Source organism: Drosophila melanogaster, chromosome 3R (assembly GCF_000001215.4).
Source record: "Drosophila melanogaster chromosome 3R".
Taxonomy (NCBI): Eukaryota; Metazoa; Arthropoda; class Insecta; order Diptera; family Drosophilidae; genus Drosophila; species Drosophila melanogaster.
Genome location: NT_033777.3, coordinates 6361652 through 6380439, shown reverse-complemented (window position 1 = coordinate 6380439; position 18788 = coordinate 6361652). Strand labels below are relative to the sequence as shown.

Sequence of the window (18788 nt, the reverse complement as noted above, 5' to 3'; positions counted from 1 at the left end):
GTTTGGGCAGAAAAATAATATTTATTCCAAGAGATTTTGATAAACAAATTGGAAAAGTAGATATTATAAGATTGCATATTCAAGCCCTACAAGGTATTTAAAAACTTCAAAGTTTTGTAATGTTCTATCAAAATAAAGTGACAGCCGATATCCGTTCACAGTCACGGTTATCGATTACCTCTTTTTAGATAAACGATTGTCGCCATAGCAAATAACGATAAATTCACAAAGCGCTGTCTAGTTTGTTTGGATTTCATTTGCAGTTTGTCGCTTAAATGTTAGGGAAAATGTCGCGGAACGTGACGCTCTCGGATGAACAAAGTCGGCTTAATGCGCGTCTGGAGGCGCACATGGTTTACATATGTCCGGAATGCGGCAAGGCGTTCCGCACTCAGGCGGAGTGGCGACAGCATCTGAACACGGCAAGTTGCGGGTTTTGTGCAAATCAAGTTCTGCTTTAATAATGGTTTGAAATGTGCCCACAGAAACACGACTATCTAAAGAAGACGTACTCAGATTTCAACTTCATCCAGATCGACGAGCGATTCCATGAGTGCCAGCTGTGCTTCAAATGGGTGGAGAATGCCCACAAGACAATCGCCCTCCTGCAGTACCACTACTTTATGCATCTGGAGCACAGTGAAACCTACCGCTGCGTGCACTGCCGCATGGCGTACACGAGGCGCCGGGCTCTGAACGTCCACCTACTGGACACGCACATGCGGGAGATCGAGAAGTACGAGAACAAGCTGCGCCAGATGAAGCGGCAGCAGGCGAAACCCACTACAGCGGCCGCACCAGCTGGAAATGCAGAGAAGCCGATGGCTGTGAAGCCGCGTGGGCGTCCCAAAGGTTCCACGAACAGAAAGCAAAATGATCTGCTGCAAAAGGCGCTGATGGACATTGATCTGAACACAGAAATGGAAAAGTCCCCAGTGACAGCACTAGCGGCTCCTGTAAACGAACCTAAGCCCATTTCAAATGTCAGCGAGCTGAATCTAGATCGGTGTTTGAATGCCTACGAGGACATCGTGCGCAAGGAGGAGAAAGAGGTGGTGCCGAAGTATGACGACGAGTTGGATGCGCTCTGCAAGGAGTTTTTTGATGATGGCCCCTCCGCCGGCAAAGGAGAAGCTAATGAGGAGCAGCAGCAAGACGATGCGCACCTGCAGCAAGGAAATCAGGAGGTGGTCATCATCGAGATCGATGCACTCGGCAAGGAGGAAGTGGCCCAGCTGAAGAAGGAAATGAAGTCGGACCCAATAAGTCAACCGACTAAGCGTCGACGCATCTCTACGACGCCCAGCCGCGACTCAGACACGGAAATGTCCACCAACGGCCTCACGAAGCTCATATCGTACTTGTGTCCGAAGTGCGGCAAGGAAATCGCCTCGATGGACGGTTGGCGGGCACACGTATTCAAGAAGCACGACTTCGAGCACATAATCGAGAACAGTTTTAAGATCCTGGAGTCCGGGCGCAAGGCCATGTGCCTGCAGTGCCGTGAGGTGCAACCAACGACCGTGCGCTCACAACTGCAGAAGCACTGCTTCAAGCATCTGCCCTACCGGTCGTACCTCAAGTGCACACTCTGCGATCGCACCAAGACCAGCACCTCAAAGATCCTCAATCACATTCGCTACAACCACCAGGAGGAGCTGCAGCGTAAAAACAAGACGCAGCTGCTTATTAAGCCGGAGCCCATGTGGGCCAGTCCCAACAAGTCCGGTCAAGCGGCCATGGCGGATGACGCCGGATCCGAGGACGATCAGGGCGAGCAAGCTGTGTGCGAGCACTGTGACAGAGTCTTTAGGAGCAAATGGCGCTACGAACGACACATTGCCTCTTGCAGGAGATCTGGAGCTGGCAAGTCAGTCGAAGGGACCGTTGAAGCCTTGTTGAACCATCTGCGAGAAGGGCACATGCGAATGAACGCCATCTGGAAGACGATGCAACGTGAAAAGCCTTAGGTATAGTCTAGTTAAAGTTAAGTCGGTCCATCGTTTTGCAAATATCATCAAGTGTAAAATATACGTAAGTTTTCAAATCCTTGTGCAAATATTGTGCTAGGAAAAGATCATAATTAACACATACGACTTACATGCCTATGAAACATGTATCAATCTGCATTTAAGTTGTTATATGTTAACTATATAGCGTATACAACTAAATAATATATAGATATTTTAAATCCATTTCTCATAAATATGTTTTTCAAGAAGTACATTTATATTTTTTTTTTTTTTGCTGTGAATTATAGGACAGGATCGATAAAGGCATTTAAATTCATGGGCACGACCTTTGACAGTGTCTCAAGGAGCAGTAGCGATTCTGGTTGCCGCCACATCCGAGGTACTTCATCTTGAGGCACTTCCTGGTTCTCTGGTTATAGTACCACATTTCGTCCATGGCAGTTCTCCGGCAATGCCTTCCCCCAAATCCTTCGTTCTTGCCGCCTTCGCAACTCAGACGACCTGTGTGAAAGTGTAGATCAGCTATAAAAGTACACTTACTAAATGCTGTTATTAAACATACCCCTAGGACGACCATCGCAGCGATTCTGGCCACATGCGAGAGATACGTAGAGCACAACGCAAGCTAGAACCAAAAGTAACTTCATTTTCAACGGATTGCTCTTTGGAGGGTCGACTTGATATGACTGATCTGTAAAACGATGGACTTATATAGGGGCGGCTGCCAACATTTTTCCCAGTTCCCTAGAACGAGTAAAAAACATCTTGACAATCGACTCTATTGTTAAATGTTTTGAGGCTATCAGATAATAGTATAAAAAAGGGGCTTAAATTAAACTTTTTAAAGGCATAAGATGTGGGATGAACCATTCAAAAACGTTGCTGGAATGAAAATGTATTTTCCACTTTTAACTTAAAAAAAAAAGCTGCAAGATCGATCTTTCGCTCAATCCTATTGATTTCGTATCAGGGCAAAAACACTTGTGCTGAATGTAAATATGATTTAACCAGAATTATATTTACCCAATTAATTAACATTCTTTTCGTTAGTCACTTTGTATTACTAATACGAGGAATACTTTTCTGACTAATTCATTTTATAAATCAGATTAAGGATTAAATTTAACATGACGATTATTTATTATGTTTAATTTAAAACATTTCACTTTAAAGCAATTGTTATTCAGTTAGGTAAGCTTCAAGGCATAGCTATCCATTGCGGAGCCCAAAAGCCACTTGGCTTACGACTGCGCATGTGGCTACCTATCGAGCGTCTCATTATTGCTCTGCGTCTGGAGAAAGCCCTTTCCATGGTTCTAATAGTTGCGTCGCCTTCTGCGCCTTCCTGTTGCACGCGGTCATCATCCACCTCGTGATTGCTGGATATGACCACGATCTTCCGGCGACCATGGAACATCTCAGCCCGCTTTATCAGCGCCAGGAAGCGGGCGAACTTCTTCTCCAGCGCAGCCCTGTCCAGAGGCTTTGGCATGGGTTCCAGTAGCCCTTCGGCATGAGCTTCTTCCCCTCCTGGCGATTCGGAAGCGGGTGTCCCTCCAGCTGTTGGTGCAGGAGTGGAGCCTTCTCCCTCCACCGGGGTGACTCCTGGAGTGGCTCCTGGCGCTGCTCCGTCGACTGCTGGAGTGGCTGCAGCTTCTCCAGGTGCAGCTGCTCCTCCTTCGGCGGCAGGCGCTGCTGCTGCTCCATCGGCTGCTGGTGCTGGTGCCCCACCTTCAGCTGGCGGCGTTCCATCAGCGTTTTCGCCGTTGAGCATGACGAAGTCCCGTTTTCCAAGAGTTCTAGTTTTAATTTCGGGACTGGACGCGTTTCCTGCTTTCGGCGTAACCTTCTCGTAGACCTCGGACTCGGCGCAGAGATGTGCATATTTCGGGTTCGCTCCGGTCTTGCAGGACTCCGCCGCCTTTTTCCCGGGCTCGTAGACGGGCGAGCCCACAACCGGGGCGTGGCCATAGTTGCACGCGAAAAACGTCTGAATCCAGCCATGCCGGGACTGCTGAACGATGGCACAGCCCACGGATTCAGCGTTCTCCAGCACGATCTGTAAAAAGTTGTACTTCGGCGACCTGATAGATGGGAACACAAGTTGAAGTTGATTAATTCCGTTTTTTCATATAGTAATAAATCATGAAACCCACATTTATTTTATGTATTGAATGTTCTTAGATGTAGCCTGGAAATTTACAAGCGAATCTTTATATAAAATATTTAATTTTCGGACCAACAAATAATTAAAACTTTCTAAAGATAAGTTCATGGGGTTGAGTTCTTCTATTAAAGCTTATAAAAAACAATCGTTATGGATATGGATTATGGAATAAGCTAAGATAAATAAACTAAGGTAAGTCCCCTCTTAATTAATTGCAATCAATATCATCTGCAAGAGTCATCCGGCAGAATGCAATCCCTCGCCAGAGAAGAGAGCCCAATGGAATCCACATGCAATCGTTTTATTCTTGAGAAGATCGCGAAGCGTACGGCCGCATATAACATAAGAAGAATTTCATAACGGAGTGTTGTTAAAAGAAACTATATCATATCAAATATTAATATCAATAAAAAAAATGTGAGTGAAATCAACATCAAGACTAAATTACTATAATTTTCCAGCGGGTGGTCATGAAAATAAATGGATTCCTCTCCTTTAAAAGTTCATGTAAAATTGTCAAAAGGCATTTGTCGCACACTCGCGTCCATTATTTTGCAAGCCCTAATATTATTTTAGAAACAAAAAAAAATATTTATATTATCAACATTTATGTTGTCAAAATATAATCAATTGGTGTTTATAGTAATTTTGAAAAATTTAATTTTTAATTTAAGAAGAAAAGTGACAGAATTATAACATTCAGATACTTTGTCTCCTAATAACAACAGGTACAATTTTTCGGTCTTTTTATAAATTTAGATAAGATTTAGAAAGGATTACAAAATATTAAAAAATAAATAATAATCATTTCAGGTTGAAATATTTACCAAATCCCGTAAGGACGCCCGAGTAAACAACCCTATATATTCCTTAAGTGGTACTCACTGAGATTCCTGCTCGACATACTTCATGATGTTCACCATCGAAGTTCTGGATTTTTCCCGCAACCACACCCCTATGATATCCCTAAGGATATCCTCCAACTCTGGCAATTTTCCTTTAATGCCTCGATACCCAACCGTCTGGCCAGCGTTTTGCGTGAACTTCGTGTTCCGGCACTCGTCGTGCCTCAGGACACAATCCCTCACATTGAATTCAGCTAGGTAGGCCAGTTCCGGGTTCCACTTCAAGGTGCCCATCCGACTGGCAGGACTCAGTCCGTTGAACCCTCCTTTGGCCACGCTATCCCTCAACTCATTAAATCGCCTTAATAGGAATCTTTCCACCTTTGGGCTTATCACTATGAGCTCAGCGTCCAGAGAGCACTTGTCGTGCAGTTCCTGAAGATATTATTGGTAACAAGTTAGGATAGTAACGCATTTTGGAAACAAAAATAACCCAGAACTTTTAGTATGACATTTTGTAACGAAGGTATACCTCTCAAAAGCCAATCAATTCGAAATTAATATTCGTCACTAATCAATTTTATCAACAAATTTTATGACATTGAAAATTTGAAAAAGTCCTAAATTAATTTATATTTGGCTTTCTTTCAACCATTTATACCTTATATAGTGTATGCGAACAAAAAATGTTGTTTTGTTAATTTGAATTAGTTGGTTGTTATCACGTGGCACACATTTTAGTTTAGTAACTTACGATTGATGCGTTGCAAGCCACATGTTTGAGTTCTTTGTGGCACAAGGAGGGATCGCAGTAGTCCGGTAGTTCCGTTGAGGAGCTGTTTCCTGGCTCCTCTTGACCTTGCGAACCTCCAGGAGATGGGTGACCAGCTTCGGTGACCGCTGGACTTGGTGTCGTAGTGGCTGCCGTTTGAATGGTCAAACAACTGGCAATCAGAAAAACGACAAGGGCCAACATTTTTCATCCAGAGACCGTGGCGTATTAACGTTAGTTTTTCAAAACGTAGATCAAACGGTTCGGACTGTGAAATCACAATTTGCAAAGATCAAATGATACAGCAAAACCAATGGTAGAATTTTTAGCAGATTAAACATTATATTGATAGTTTGGTTCGTCTCATAAAAAGCCGGAACAAATTATTGGGCAAAGTTTTTTAAAGCTTAATTTTGGATTTCCAAAAAAAAAAAATTGAAATCTTAAAAGTTCACGTTATTCTACTTAATAATATTAACGTTTTGAGATTATCATTCGTGCCGAAAATTTACTAAAGTAATTTTTCTGCAAAGAACCCCCCTAGTTTTTTATGAATACTAGAGCTGGGAATTCATCGATATTATTCACAAAACGTACGCTAGCTTATCATGAACATATATTGCATACTAATAGTATTGCTTGTTTTCTAAATATTAGCTTTAAAGAAGTTTTGGAATTGCTTGTGATTTTAATCGATTGTTATCCATTATTGATAGCACAGTTAAACCAACAACAGGGAGTGCTTATTTACTTGTTGCTGTTTGACAACAGCTGTTTCTTGTTTTGATTTGAACATACAAACATATATAAACATATATGTTTATATAGAATCTATAGATGTTAATTAACCGGAGCAAAACAAGAGTGAGGTAAACTTAAATTCTTTATTTGAACTGATGGGCAAGGACAGTCGAACCAGTTAAGGATTATATAAAAAGTGGTTATATATCTAGATGGTAATCATCGTGTATTTCGCTGGTATGGTATGGATATTAAGAGACGCACTCTTGGGAGAGCGAAAGTAAATAAACCGGTCGCTGATAGCATTTAAGTTGGGCTCCACTCCACTCCCACCCTTCTGCCTACGTGGACTGCTCTTTCGATGGCCAGTTGATTGGCAACTGCCGTTTTGCTTGCACTTGCCTCCTCCGCTGGCTGCTAATCGTGAGCCATTAGTTTATCGCTCCTTATAGCTAGAAGTAGATTATGTACAAATATCAAAGGTTAATTCAGTGCCACAGGCACACCAACCGGTGGTTGGACTTTAAAGTAACACTCGAATACCATTTCTCCGTTTTGCAGCCCAACGTCTGAGCGAATCCTCGAGAAAACCGAAGCCGAGATGAAGTTCCGTGGCAATGGAAAGCTTTTGTGGAATTTGGTAGTGCTCCATATGGAATGCTTGTGATTCTCCGTTCGGTAATCTGTATCCCATTCGATTTCCAGACCAAGAACTCCTTGGCCCAGCAGTCTCCAAATGGGATCGCCAAGAAAGTGCTGCCCGCTAGCAGCTACAGCACCGTCCAGAAGACCATTCCCTTGGAGCAGCCGAATCTGCTGAAGTACCACGTCCTGCCGCTGGAGGAAACGCTGAACCGCTTCATGACCACTGTGGAACCTCTCCTGACGCCTGAGGAGTTTCAACGGCAAAAGGGAATCACCTCCGAGTTTTTAAAAAAGCAGGGACGCGAACTGCAGCTGCTCCTGGAAGAAACCGGCAGCAAGGAGAAGAATTGGCTGGCCCACCGCTGGCTGAAGGCTGCCTATTTGACCTATCGAGATCCAGTCACCGTGTTCGTGAGTCCTGGCATGACCTTTCCCAAGCAAAACTTCAGGGACTCACGTGCTTTCGTGGACTATACCGCCAGGGTTATCTATGGACTGGGAGAATTCAACGACATGGTGCACGCCAACAAAATTCCGATCGTTAAAATGGGCAAGAACGAGCTGGACAACAGCCAGTTTGGCAAGGTATTCGGCACATGTCGGATTCCCAGAAGGGGCACCGACGAGATCGTGTACAATCCCGACTCCGATTATGTGGTGGTGATCTACAAGAATCACTTCTACCAACTGAAGATATACAGTAAGGAGGGAAAGCTCATTGCTGCACCATGTCTAGCTGCTCAACTCGAGAATATCGTCTTGAAGGAAACGCAAGTGGGAGTTCCTTATGGTATTCTGACCACCGACTCCAGGGACAATTGGGCGGAGGCCTACGAATATCTGGTTGAGACTCCTGGCAACCGGGATGCCCTCAAGACCATTCAGGGTGCTCTGTTCACCGTCTCACTCGATGAGGGTACTATCCTAAAGGAAGGCGAAGAGACCGACGAACTTATCCTATCGCTGATCCATGGCAGTGGCAGCAAGATAAACAGCGGCAACCGTTGGATGGACAAGACTATTCAGCTGGTGGTAAACCCCAATGGAAACGTCGGATTCACTTATGAGCACTCGCCGGCTGAGGGCCAGCCCATTGCGATGATGATGGACTACGTGGTGCAAAAGATGTAAGTTGAATAGGGCGCATGTGGTTAAAAACAACTTTATATTTATAATTTATATTATTTTAGGAAGGAAGACCCTAGCTTCGGGCAATCTGGCTCACAGGACTTTGCTCCTGCACAGAAAATACAGTTCTCTTCGAGCAATAAAAGTCTAGAGAAATCTTTGAACGTCGCCCAGGAAAACGTGGATAAACTTGCCGATGCTCTCCAAATGAAGGTTCTGAAATTCAACGGCTTTGGAAAGGATTTCATAAAGAAACAGCGTCTGGGTCCGGACAGCTTTGTTCAGATGGCGCTGCAGCTCGCCTTCTACAAGTAACTAGATGATCTTCCTACAGATTTTCAATATAGCCGAATACATTTACGTTTTGCAGAATGCACTCGGAACCACCTGCGCAATATGAGTCGGCGCACTTGCGCATATTCGACGGCGGACGAACCGAAACTATACGCTCTTGCTCCAACGAATCCCTGGCCTTTTCCCGCGCTATGCAGGACCCAAACGTTACCGATCAGGAACGCGCCGCCAAGCTTCGTGAGGCAGTAGTGTCTCATCAGACGTATGCTAAGCTGGCTCTTCAGGGAAAGGGTGTGGATCGTCACCTGCTTGGACTGAAGCTGATGGCTCTGGAGCACAGCAAGCCAATTCCCGAGTTCTTCAAGTCGCCGGGCTTTGTTAAGTCCAGTCACTTCCGCATGTCCACCTCACAGGTAGCCACTAAATACGATGCTTTCATGGGATACGGCCCGGCGACTGACGATGGTTATGCATGCTGCTATAATCCTCGGGATAATGACATCATATTGGCCATATCCGCTTGGCGCCATTGCCCAATAACGGATCACTTGAAGTTCGTTAAGACCCTCGAGCAATCCTTTTTCGAAATGAAGAATGTTCTCGAGAAGAACCCGCCTGAGACTAAGTCGAAGTTGTAAAAATGTACCAGAATAATAAAATTTAGCAGGGATCAAACTTTGAAGGACTTGATTTAACAGATGAAAGGATTTGGACTAGAATGGACAAACACTTGCTGCACTTGAAAACTAAATATGCTTTACATTTTAGCTATGGAATCAATCGATCTATTAACGCTTTTTTAAGTGGAAAACTTGTTAGTCGAATATTAATAAATACAAAAGACATGACAATTAGGAAGTTACAAATTTAACAGATTTTTTCTGTTTCTATTATCGTCGACAAATATTTTGGCATGCTTAAGAACTAAAAGTATTGTTCTCTGAAACTAGACAATAGCTTTAATTAGTGGTCATGTTAATTTATTTTTTACAGTTCTTATTAAGATAAAAAACAAAGCGTGAAAAATTAGTCTTCACTGTTTGCACTGTGGCTCGTCGCTCCTTTAGCTCCCGTCGCTGCTGCCGCAGTTTAGACTTGAACAACTCCTCTAGTGCCTGGACACGATCGCACATCTCCAACTCCGCGATGATCTGCGGCCAGTCGTCCACTGCGAAAATGTCCATTAGTGCATCTAGTCCTTCAGACAGGGCCCACAGGTCATCTTCCTGGGCACAGTAAGTCAATAGGAAGAGCACTATTGCCTTAACCAGGGGCTCTGAGAGCAGAGAACCCAGCGTACCCAGCATGCGGTTCCAGTTAACGCGAATATTTATATCTGTGCACTTGCTAGCGCCCTCGATAATCATGTTGAGATCATTCTCGGTCATCTGGCCGAAAAGATCCTTGCGAGACTTGAGCAAACTCAGCGAGGAGCGCATTAGTGACGTAATGGCCTCCATAACGGATACATCTTCACTTCCCCTAAATGCTTGTTGACCCAAGATCATCCACATGTTATAGAGGTTGCTGCAGCCCCCCAAATCTTCAGGGGGCAGCACATTGCATAGGTTCTGGAGGCAAATCAAGTATGATACTCTTAATTTTTCCACTTTCTCCTTGATATTCTCTTGCTGGGACACAAGATTTTCCACAGCAGGTTGCAGTGGTTGAGCCTTTTGCCATAGTTTCTCGATCACTTTGTTTTGTTTGATAGTCTCCAAGAAGTTGGCGGGCAGTCCCCCCGATCCACTGTCAGCTGTCTCGTCCTCCATGTCGTAATCGGCCACGCTCTCAGACTCTGAATGCTCGCTATCTGTATCCCAGTTGCTCTGTTCATCGCTGGAGCCCAGGTTGGTTATAATCTCCGCTACCAGGCGCTGGGCATCTAGCAAGTGCTCGAGGTTCTTGAGTGCTACCTCGGCATCGCATTGGTTAGGTTTCGACTGATTGGCACTCTGTGTTTCCGTCATATCCTCTGTCTCCATGGAGATTTCCAGCACGGGGGCCTCGTTCTTCGACTTTGCATTTAGAATTTCGCTTTTGCAGCTTTGCAGCTGGGCCTGTGGATCTATGGAGAGTAGTTTGTCCAGACTGTTCAGGATTTCCCGAGTGTGGGCGGCCGCGCATGCGGGTACATTGCATAGGATACCAGCAGCTAAGGCGTTCAGGTAAAGCTGCGCGTGACTTTCTGTGGGAGCCACAAGAAGCTCAGGTAGTATTGTACTGCTGGCCAGGACGTTCCACGAGCTGGAGTTGTTCTCAGACACCACCAATACGAGTTGGGCCACTGAAATGGCAACTTCGAGTCCGAACTTTCTGTAGTCGAAGCCCAGCAGCAGGCTGGAAAGAAAGTTGGCCTGATTTAGTGCTTCTGTGGCGGTGGGCGAGCTCTCGCACAGATTTCGGAGCAGATGGATTGCTTGCTGGAAGGTGTCCGCATGCAGCTCGTTTTCGAATCCACCTTTTGTCAGATCATAGCTACGGACCAGAGTCAGCAGGGCGGTCAGTATGTCGTTCTCAACGAGGAAGTCGCACACCTCCGTGCCAAACACCGACAAATTCCGAAAGGCACCGGCCGCCGCATTCCGGATGGCGCTCTCCTTATCGCACAGCAGGGGGGCCGCAATCCGGACCAACTCGCTGTCGCGTATTTCGGGAACCTTCTCCTTTCGCAGCGCCAGCACGGCGAATGAGTGCAGTCCGTTCAGCTTCTCCTCCACGTTCGCCTGCTGCAGGTGAACGCAAATCGCCTCGATGGGTCCGCAGCCCTCCGCTTCGCCCGCTGATTCCACATCGATTTCCGCCGAGGTGTCCACGCCGGATGGCGTCCGTGTTTTTACTTTTCGAACTTTTCCCATTGCAACAAAACACAACTGCACGTGTTTACTAATGGGGCTGGAACAAAAGGCGGCGGCTTTTTGTGCTATCGATGTTTCCAGATAGTTGGCAGCATCGAACATTTGCCTACCCTTATCGATTTCATTTTATGCATTTCGCATTCAGTGATCACTGGTCACGTTAAGGAGCACAGGTATTCCATAAAAAACTTTTACAATAGCTACATGGATGTATTGTCTTTTATTTCCACCTCATAATTTAAAAAATATGTGGCACAAAACAGTATATGAGTCTTTTGCTGCACGTTGTCTTAAGAAATTTCCAATTTATTTATATAAATATTTATTTCTTACAAATTTATTTCTTTATATTCCTATACATATATGTATCTCTTCTTTTGTTGGAAAAATAAACGTGTATGATAATAACAAATTTTTTTTTCTGCTGACCGTTTAATTATTTGGTAGTTGAATCGTTGAGTTAAGCGATTCCTCTAGATGGTAACAAAATAGCGTGAGAGTGCTCCCAGGTCTAAAAAGAGTGGCATAATAGGCGAGTGACGATTAGATGCGCAAGGGAGAGAGAAGTTATTAGCAACGAGTGTTCTCGTTAACAGATTAGAGATAGTACCGAAACACTTCGATTTGAACTCTTGCCCCGATCGGGTCATGCTGAGCTAATTATAAAGCAGACTTTGAAAATACGATCAGATATATTCATATTTATTGCTAAGCAAAATGTAACTCTTTGTAAACGTGATAAAATAACGTCCCTTAGTAGCGGACTGGCAACGACATTCATGTGCTGCCACATAGCCTTTCTTATTCGATAATTCGATAAGTCGAGTAAACTGGATTGTATTCACATCTCTAGCGGCAGAAAAGTGTAGAAAATTTTCAGGGGTTTTTAAAACGAAAAGTAAGAGGTTGCGTACAGTTAGATTTGTGTGCCATGGATGCGAGCTTAGAGGAGAGCATGGATAGCGATGGCGCCAGTTCGCCGATTACCAAGACGGAGGCAACGGAATCTCCGCCAGAAGCGGGTCTCAATGGAAACGGCAGTGGTAGTGGTAGTACCAGCCAGGAGACCCCAAATTATGGCGTTGCTATACTCAAGGAAAAACCCAGCGAGGCCCATAGGTGCGTTGTCATGGAAAATCCGGTGTTTTAATGCTATAAAGTTGTTTTACCTTGACCCAATTACAGGAGCAAGCCCTTCAATGCGTTTAGTGGTCGTCCCATCGGGGAGCACACCGCCCAGCAGCAGGCGCTGCAGCAACAACAACTGCAGCAACAACAACAGCCACAGCAGCCGCAGCAACAAGCTCCTTCCGGAGCAAATGGAGTCACAGGACCCCCGGAAATCTGGGTGGAAACCAAGGCGGAGGACGGTCGCTCATATTATTACCATGCGGTAACTAGGGAAACCACTTGGTCTCGACCCGATGGCCCCGCTGTCAAGATAATGACCCAGGCAGAGGTGGAGGAGATGGCCAAGCGACCTGCCCAGGCCGCGAAAACGGAAGCCAAGGCAGGCGAGACGTCGGTCGAGATTCCGCCAGTGTCGTCACATCTTACCTCACAACCTCCGCCGCACCTGATGAGCCAGCCACCACCCAATGCGGCAGCACCGCTGCTTTCCCAGCCACCACCCAATGTACGGCAACAGCCACCACCAATGTTCCAGCCACCTGGAATGCAGGCGCCTCCTGGGTTCGGACAGCCGCCGTTTTGTATGCCACCTCCAACTTACGGATTTCCTGGAGGACCGGCACCAGCTGGGGCACCTTGGGGCGTGGGCATTCCGCCTTGGCAGCAACAGCAGCACATGCAAGACAAGCCAGCCAAGTCGCTAATCATTAAGCCGGGTGTTATCGATCCGGCGGTTATAGCGCGAGCAGCAGAGTGGTCAGAGCATCGTGCTCCCGATGGAAGACCGTACTATTTCCACGCCGGTCGAGGAGAGAGTGTCTGGGAGAAACCGCAGGCGCTGAGGGACATGGAGGCCGCTCGCATGGCTGCCCACTCGGGCGTTGCGCCCGCTGTGGCAACAGCTCCGTCGGGACTACCACCACACTTGCTACCCAACCCTATGATGCATATGCCACCAGGATCAGGGCCGCCGGGATTTGATCCGCATGCTGCTTTTGCGGCTGCTGCTGCAGCAATGAAAGCCAATTCGGAAAACACTAAGGCTGCACAGGCAGCTGCTTTGGAGAAAGAGGCTAAAAAGGCGGCGGAGGAGAAGCGAAAAAAGGAGGAGGAGCAGAAGAAGGCTGCGGCATCAGCCAAGCAAACGGACAAGAGTCGACCTGTGACAAGTACGCCCATCGCTGGAACGCCATGGTGTGTCGTATGGACTGGAGATTCCCGCGTCTTCTTTTACAATCCGTCAACTAGGACTTCGGTTTGGGATCGCCCCGAGGACTTGTTGAATCGTGAGGACGTTGACAAAGCGGTAAACGAACGTCCGGAGCAACTGAAGACTCCGCAAGAGAAGTCGGCTGAAGCCGAACAGAAGTCCGGCGAGGAAGCAAATCAAGAGCAGGCTAAATCGCAAGTTCAAGCCCAGCAACTGGATCAGGTGCAGAGGGTGGATGCGGATGATGATGACGACGACGAGGTTATCAAGATACGCACAGAGTCTGAGTCTAGTGTGGAAGAGGTGCCAACCAAACGAGTTCGAATGAGTAAGTTACGGGCGGTTGTGATCATATAAAGGATACCTGTCACACCTTTCGTATCATTAGTTTCCAAGTCGAAGCGGGCAGAGGATGCCGCCCTAGAGGCTGAGCAGCGGGCGGCCAAGGAGCGGGCCTTAGTACCACTAGAAATGCGCGTCACCCAATTCAAGGAAATGCTTCGAGAGAAGGACGTATCGGCTTTCAGCACTTGGGAGAAGGAGCTTCACAAGATCGTGTTCGACCCGCGGTATCTTCTGCTGACTTCGAAGGAACGCAAACAGGTATTTGAAAAGTATGTGAAGGATCGGGCCGAGGAGGAGCGTAAGGAGAAGCGGAACAAGATGCGCCAGAAGCGGGAGGACTTCCGCAGCCTAATGGAAGAAGCCAGGCTGCACGGAAAGTGAGTATTGCCGGCTATCATTTATGGTTATTAGGTTTTACGTAAGAGTGCCGAAAGGGTATACTAGATTCGTTGAATAGTATGTAACAGTAGAAGTAACCGTTTCCGACCCTATAAGGTATATTTATTCTTGAACAGGATCACTAAACGAGCTGCCCTTGACTTCGCCGCCGTTGGGATGTGAAGAGGTTTTCTTTGGCTTCCTTTTTCCTGGCTTATTACGTCTGGTGTTTCGCATAGGGGGCCCTAACCGACCTTGTAGGAGCTAAAGGTTTAATTTTGCTTTCCAAGTTGCTACTCATTAAGGTTGTCGACCAACCGGGAGTTTCGTGGTGGCTGTGGTTTGGTACCCATATCGCCTGTAATGTCGATCTTTGATTTACGGCGTAACGGGTGCGTAAAACTAGGGTGCTGTGACCTATAGATCAGCAGCAAGCGGTAAACCGGGTTGTTTACTTAGTGCACGGCAATATCTTCTTGTCCGGTAATCCCTTCGAGGTGGAACACAAATTCGGAGGGATCCGAGTCCCATTTTAGAGACGTAAACGCATCGCAAGTATGTTCTAGAAGATGTAGAAGATTTAGAAGATCCAACGCCCGGAAACCTCAAGAAGAAGTGACCCCACCACTTTTAAAAAATGCTTTGATTTTTTTATTTCTAAAATAGTGAAATATAATTTTCCCACTAGATGAGTAACGAGATGATGTTTTATTACTGGGTAGGATTGTAATCCTATATTTATTCGTATATTGTTCATGAAACGTTCTCGTTGATATTTTGAATTCCAAACTCTTTCAGATCCTCATTCTCGGAGTTTAGCCAGAGGAACGCCAAGGATGAACGGTATCGGGCCATCGAGAAGGTTCGCGAACGAGAGAGTCTCTTCAACGAGTACATCGTGGAGGTGCGGCGCCGCGAAAAGGAGGACAAGCTGTTGAAGAAAGAGCAGGTAGGCCTAGGGTATGCTGGAGCCCCTTACCCCATCACCTTACGTATCTTGATGTTTAAACATAAATGCATATCTTTATATATATATTTAATAACTTACCCGTATGCCAAACGTATTTACATAATGTGATTGATTTTCTGTTAACTCTTAAACCATAAACAACGTGTGAATCGAAACCGAAACAAACCAAACTGAAAATGAAACCGAATCCGAACCCTGACCGAATGCATTATCCCTCAATGTGTTGGGTTCCGGTGGTTTGCCACCCGATACCTTAGCCACTAGCTAGCAGGTTACAGCACAAATGCACCACCCAAAACACCAAAATACACAAGAGCAACAGCATCGAGAACCACCTGTACAACACTCTCGACGGTCTATTCCGCCCGCCGTCTGCCATCGCCGTCCACTGATCTACTTGACCACGCACATGTTTGCAATCTGTGTGGTGAGTTACTTGAAACATAACAAGCAAAAACATTTAAATTTGTTTTTCTGCAATAAGAGACAAATTTGGAAAAAAAAAAAACAATTATAAAACCAATATAAACAAAACTATCGAAAGGTTGCCAAACTGAAAATTACCTGATAATCGTTGGTGTGATTTCCACTTCCCGAACTACGCCCCACGTCGCCCCTCTCGGATGTTTTATGCGATGTGATGTGATGAAGAGGATGTTGCGATGATGTGATTGGCATTGGGATCATGATTGATGATGTTTGAAGTTCGCGATGGGCTCTCGGAGGGATGTCGCCGAGCAGGAAGCAGGCAGAAAGGGATTGTTCCAGAGATCCGGAGCGACTGCAGTTCGTGTGCAGGTGTCTGCGGCGCTAAGCAAACAGTATGAATAATACTTAATTTAATTAACCCACTATTTTCGTTTTGTTTACAAATAATGTACACACTCAGCAGTTTGTCACCTGACCGAGGCAAGCCGAAGGAACCGAACTCAGCCCCATCCCCACCTGCACAGACCAAAGACGAACGATATTCTAAAGCTATCTAAAGCCAAAATATCCAGATCTTTGCTCTGGCAGGTCTAGGCAGCGGCCCAAGTCGCTGGAAGGCTCTCTGCCCCATATTCTTACCATTTACCATATTTTTACTGTAGATCTATTGACTATTGTACCCTTCGGCCGTGCTGAAGTCTGAACATCAAGGCCTGCTTTTGTATAGAGAAATTAATGGGTTAGGTGGTCCGTTCGTTATAATTTTTGCTTTCTCCTCTGCATCTATAAAAAATGTTTGTAGCAAAAGATAACATAACAAATATTCGATCTGGCCGTGTCCGTCGACGAGATCTCTGAAACTAAAAAAGCTGGAAATTTGATATTAGTTTTGGATGATTTTTGTCGATGCCAAAACATGAAATTCGTAAAACTTGTACCCGTAATCCACTCAGATAGGTTAGGGATATCTGATAATGGAGGAAATCGACTTGATTTAAGATGTCCAAATTTGTTTTCTGTGTGTCGCTTGAGACAGACCCAAATTCTCTACGCCAGCAGGACTTGAATTAATCCAACGTTCTTTTCCAGTTAAGTCTGAAATCGCTAACCAAACCCGCTCTCTTTCAGGCACAAATCGTGTAACTATGTTCTATAGCTTAAGAAAAATAAGTCTAAGTCTTAAGTTAGGCAATTAAGCATAGAGTTTTAAGTGAAGCCGCAACAATTCGAGACCCCTCTAATTCGATCTGTTTGTCGCATTTCTCTTCTCTTCCGCATGGCTGTCATGTCAATATTACTTTCACAAACACTTTAAAACTCTAGATCCGCAAGGACTTTCTGGATATGCTGCGAGAGCGTCACGACATCGAGCGCCACACCAGGTGGTACGACATCAAAAAGAAGTTTGAGTCGGATCCACGCTACCGTATGGTGGACTCCATGTACCGGGAGGAGTACTTCGAGGATTACCTGCACATTATGAAGGAGGAGAAGCGAAAGGAGCGGGAGATGCGTGAGCAACGGGAACGGGAGCGACATCGCGAACTTAAATCTGATCGGAAGGAGAAGGACAAGGAAAAGGACAAGGGTCGGAAGGATCGAGGACGCAGCCGTTCGAAAGACAAGGACCGCGAGCACAAGTCATCCAAAGAAAAGGATAAAGACAAGGAGGAAAAAAGCAAGTCGGAGAAAAGCAAGAAACGAGATACCACCCCAGTGAGTCTATAATCGTTTTAAGCGTTTTAGATCGGTATTCTAATCAGCATATTTTAATTTTTTGCCTTTCATAGGAGGAGGGTGAACATCGTGAAGAGTCAGAAAGGGAAGAACGAGCCGGCAGCGACGACAGCGAGGTGGCTCGCCAACGGGAGAACGAGGCTGAGCAAAAGCAGAAGGAACGCGAGAAGAAGCTAAGGGTAGAGCAGAGTATAAGGGAACGAGAGAAGGAGGTGCAGCGAACCCTGGCCGGTCATTTGAGGGATCGGGACAAGGAGCGCGAGCATCACATGCGCGAGGAGTGCATTGGTCACTTTACCGCTTTGCTGACAGATCTGGTGCGAACGCCGGACTTCACGTGGAAGGAGGTCAAGCGACAATTGCGGAAGGATCATCGCTGGGAACTAATAGAAAGCCTTGATCGCGAGGATCGCGAGCGGTAAGGCATTAACATTGTTAAAAATTCTATTTATTTATATTCAATAAATTTAATATCGTTGCAGAAAATTCAACGAGCACATTGACAATCTGATGAAGAAGAAGAGGGAGCGATTCCGCGAAATGCTCGACGAGATTAGCACTCTTCAGCTTACTAGCACTTGGAAAGAGATTAAGAAGCTGATCAAAGAAGATCCGCGATACCTAAAATACAATTCGGACAAGGGCGAGCGCGAGTTCCGGGACTACATCAAAGATAAAACGATGACAGCGAAGACTTCTCTTCGGGAACTCCTGCAAGAGTGCAAATTTATTACTCACAAGAGCAGCGATCTCATCAAGGAAAATCCAAACCATCTCAAAGAGATTCAGGACATTTTGAAGAACGACAAGCGGTAAATAGAAATAAACTCAATATTTGTCAAAACTGCGATAACTTTAGAGCTTTGCTAATTACATTTTGTGTTTCATCTTGTGATTCTTACTAGCTATTTGGTGCTCGATCACATGGAGGAGGAGAGGAACACTATTGTGCTCGGCTTTTTGGAGGAGCTCAACAAACGCGGCCCGCCGCCACCACCCACAGCATCTGAGTCAACGCGCCGCAACAAGTAGAGTGGCATTTTAAATAAACTAATCAATTAAATCATAACAATTAAATTATTATACTAAGACGAAGTTCCGCATCTTCGAATATTTTAATTGAATAAAATACACACATTAAAGCGATTTGAAAGTGACATATAAC

General features: G+C 45.6%; 6 protein-coding genes and 1 non-coding gene across 18 annotated transcripts, besides 1 other annotated feature; 3 read left to right on the top strand and 4 right to left on the bottom strand.

The window, feature by feature from the left end:
* The first annotated feature begins 111 nt into the window (after nt 1-111).
* CG1024 (uncharacterized protein) lies at nt 112-3091 on the top strand. 3 transcript variants are annotated; one of them, NM_001144542.2, is made up of 3 exons: nt 233-422; nt 486-1970; nt 2261-3091. In NM_001144542.2, exons 1-2 carry the CDS (start codon nt 276-278, stop codon nt 1968-1970), a joined length of 1632 nt encoding a protein of 543 aa, NP_001138014.2. In that variant the 5' UTR covers nt 233-275; the 3' UTR covers nt 2261-3091. The 3 variants fall into 3 exon arrangements, with proteins under 3 accessions (NP_649652.4, NP_001138014.2, NP_001262315.1); NM_001275386.1 differs by having other exon boundaries at nt 486-2034; NM_141395.5 differs by lacking the exon at nt 2261-3091 and having other exon boundaries at nt 112-422; nt 486-2044.
* Nucleotides 2207-2643, bottom strand: CG42537 (uncharacterized protein). Its single transcript, NM_001170059.1, has 2 exons — nt 2536-2643; nt 2207-2474 (listed from the first exon to the last, which is right to left on the bottom strand). The coding sequence occupies exons 1-2, from the start codon at nt 2618-2620 to the stop codon at nt 2287-2289; spliced, it is 273 nt and encodes a 90-aa protein (NP_001163530.1). The 5' UTR covers nt 2621-2643; the 3' UTR covers nt 2207-2286.
* Nucleotides 3092-5965, bottom strand: CG42564 (uncharacterized protein). Its single transcript, NM_141394.3, has 3 exons — nt 5740-5965; nt 5026-5420; nt 3092-4057 (listed from the first exon to the last, which is right to left on the bottom strand). Exons 1-3 carry the CDS (start codon nt 5959-5961, stop codon nt 3172-3174), a joined length of 1503 nt encoding a protein of 500 aa, NP_649651.2. The 5' UTR covers nt 5962-5965; the 3' UTR covers nt 3092-3171.
* CRAT (Carnitine O-Acetyl-Transferase) lies at nt 4396-9414 on the top strand. 4 transcript variants are annotated; one of them, NM_001316490.1, is made up of 5 exons: nt 4396-4557; nt 7060-7138; nt 7204-8270; nt 8334-8582; nt 8642-9414. In NM_001316490.1, exons 2-5 carry the CDS (start codon nt 7100-7102, stop codon nt 9201-9203), a joined length of 1917 nt encoding a protein of 638 aa, NP_001303419.1. In that variant the 5' UTR covers nt 4396-4557; nt 7060-7099; the 3' UTR covers nt 9204-9414. The 4 variants fall into 4 exon arrangements, with proteins under 4 accessions (NP_001303419.1, NP_649650.2, NP_001287195.1 ...); NM_141393.2 differs by lacking the exon at nt 4396-4557 and adding an exon at nt 6415-6626; NM_001300266.1 differs by lacking the exon at nt 4396-4557 and adding an exon at nt 6528-6626.
* On the bottom strand, nt 4942-5081 carry snoRNA:83E4-5. Its single transcript, NR_048331.1, has one exon. It is a non-coding gene; the product is annotated as a snoRNA:83E4-5 (small nucleolar RNA).
* Nucleotides 9325-11475, bottom strand: CG10286 (uncharacterized protein). Its single transcript, NM_141392.3, has one exon. It carries the CDS (start codon nt 11421-11423, stop codon nt 9546-9548), a length of 1878 nt encoding a protein of 625 aa, NP_649649.1. The 5' UTR covers nt 11424-11475; the 3' UTR covers nt 9325-9545.
* A 676-nt stretch (nt 11476-12151) lies between these two features.
* On the top strand, nt 12152-18768 carry CG42724 (uncharacterized protein). 7 transcript variants are annotated; one of them, NM_001202257.3, is made up of 10 exons: nt 12251-12542; nt 12609-14092; nt 14153-14486; nt 15286-15436; nt 15715-15884; nt 16002-16278; nt 17210-17602; nt 17677-18041; nt 18106-18435; nt 18529-18768. In NM_001202257.3, the coding sequence occupies exons 1-5, from the start codon at nt 12355-12357 to the stop codon at nt 15847-15849; spliced, it is 2292 nt and encodes a 763-aa protein (NP_001189186.1). In that variant the 5' UTR covers nt 12251-12354; the 3' UTR covers nt 15850-15884; nt 16002-16278; nt 17210-17602; nt 17677-18041; nt 18106-18435; nt 18529-18768. The 7 variants fall into 7 exon arrangements, with proteins under 7 accessions (NP_001189184.1, NP_001189186.1, NP_001287193.1 ...); NM_001300264.1 differs by having other exon boundaries at nt 15715-16278; NM_001202255.1 differs by lacking the exons at nt 15715-15884; nt 16002-16278 and having other exon boundaries at nt 12152-12542.
* Nucleotides 14768-15011: a mobile genetic element.
* Nucleotides 18769-18788: the final 20 nt, after the last annotated feature.

Coding starts and splice junctions, on each gene's coding strand:
- CG1024 (NM_001144542.2), top strand. CDS start 276: ATGTTAGGGAAAATGTCGCGGAACGTGACGCTCTCGGATGAACAAAGT. Junction 423..485: donor GGCGACAGCATCTGAACACG/GCAAGTTGCGGG, acceptor ATGTGCCCACAG/AAACACGACTATCTAAAGAA.
- CG42537 (NM_001170059.1), bottom strand. CDS start 2,620: ATGAAGTTACTTTTGGTTCTAGCTTGCGTTGTGCTCTACGTATCTCTC. Junction 2,475..2,535: donor CTGCGATGGTCGTCCTAGGG/GTATGTTTAATA, acceptor ACTTTCACACAG/GTCGTCTGAGTTGCGAAGGC.
- CG42564 (NM_141394.3), bottom strand. CDS start 5,961: ATGTTGGCCCTTGTCGTTTTTCTGATTGCCAGTTGTTTGACCATTCAA. Junction 5,421..5,739: donor TGGCTTGCAACGCATCAATC/GTAAGTTACTAA, acceptor TAATATCTTCAG/GAACTGCACGACAAGTGCTC. Junction 4,058..5,025: donor TATGTCGAGCAGGAATCTCA/GTGAGTACCACT, acceptor CCCATCTATCAG/GTCGCCGAAGTACAACTTTT.
- CRAT (NM_141393.2), top strand. CDS start 6,595: ATGTTAATTAACCGGAGCAAAACAAGAGTGAG. Junction 7,139..7,203: donor GAAAGCTTTTGTGGAATTTG/GTAGTGCTCCAT, acceptor TTCGATTTCCAG/ACCAAGAACTCCTTGGCCCA. Junction 8,583..8,641: donor CTGCAGCTCGCCTTCTACAA/GTAACTAGATGA, acceptor TACGTTTTGCAG/AATGCACTCGGAACCACCTG.
- CG10286 (NM_141392.3), bottom strand. CDS start 11,423: ATGGGAAAAGTTCGAAAAGTAAAAACACGGACGCCATCCGGCGTGGAC.
- CG42724 (NM_001202255.1), top strand. CDS start 12,355: ATGGATGCGAGCTTAGAGGAGAGCATGGATAGCGATGGCGCCAGTTCG. Junction 12,543..12,608: donor AAACCCAGCGAGGCCCATAG/GTGCGTTGTCAT, acceptor ACCCAATTACAG/GAGCAAGCCCTTCAATGCGT. Junction 14,093..14,152: donor AACCAAACGAGTTCGAATGA/GTAAGTTACGGG, acceptor TCGTATCATTAG/TTTCCAAGTCGAAGCGGGCA.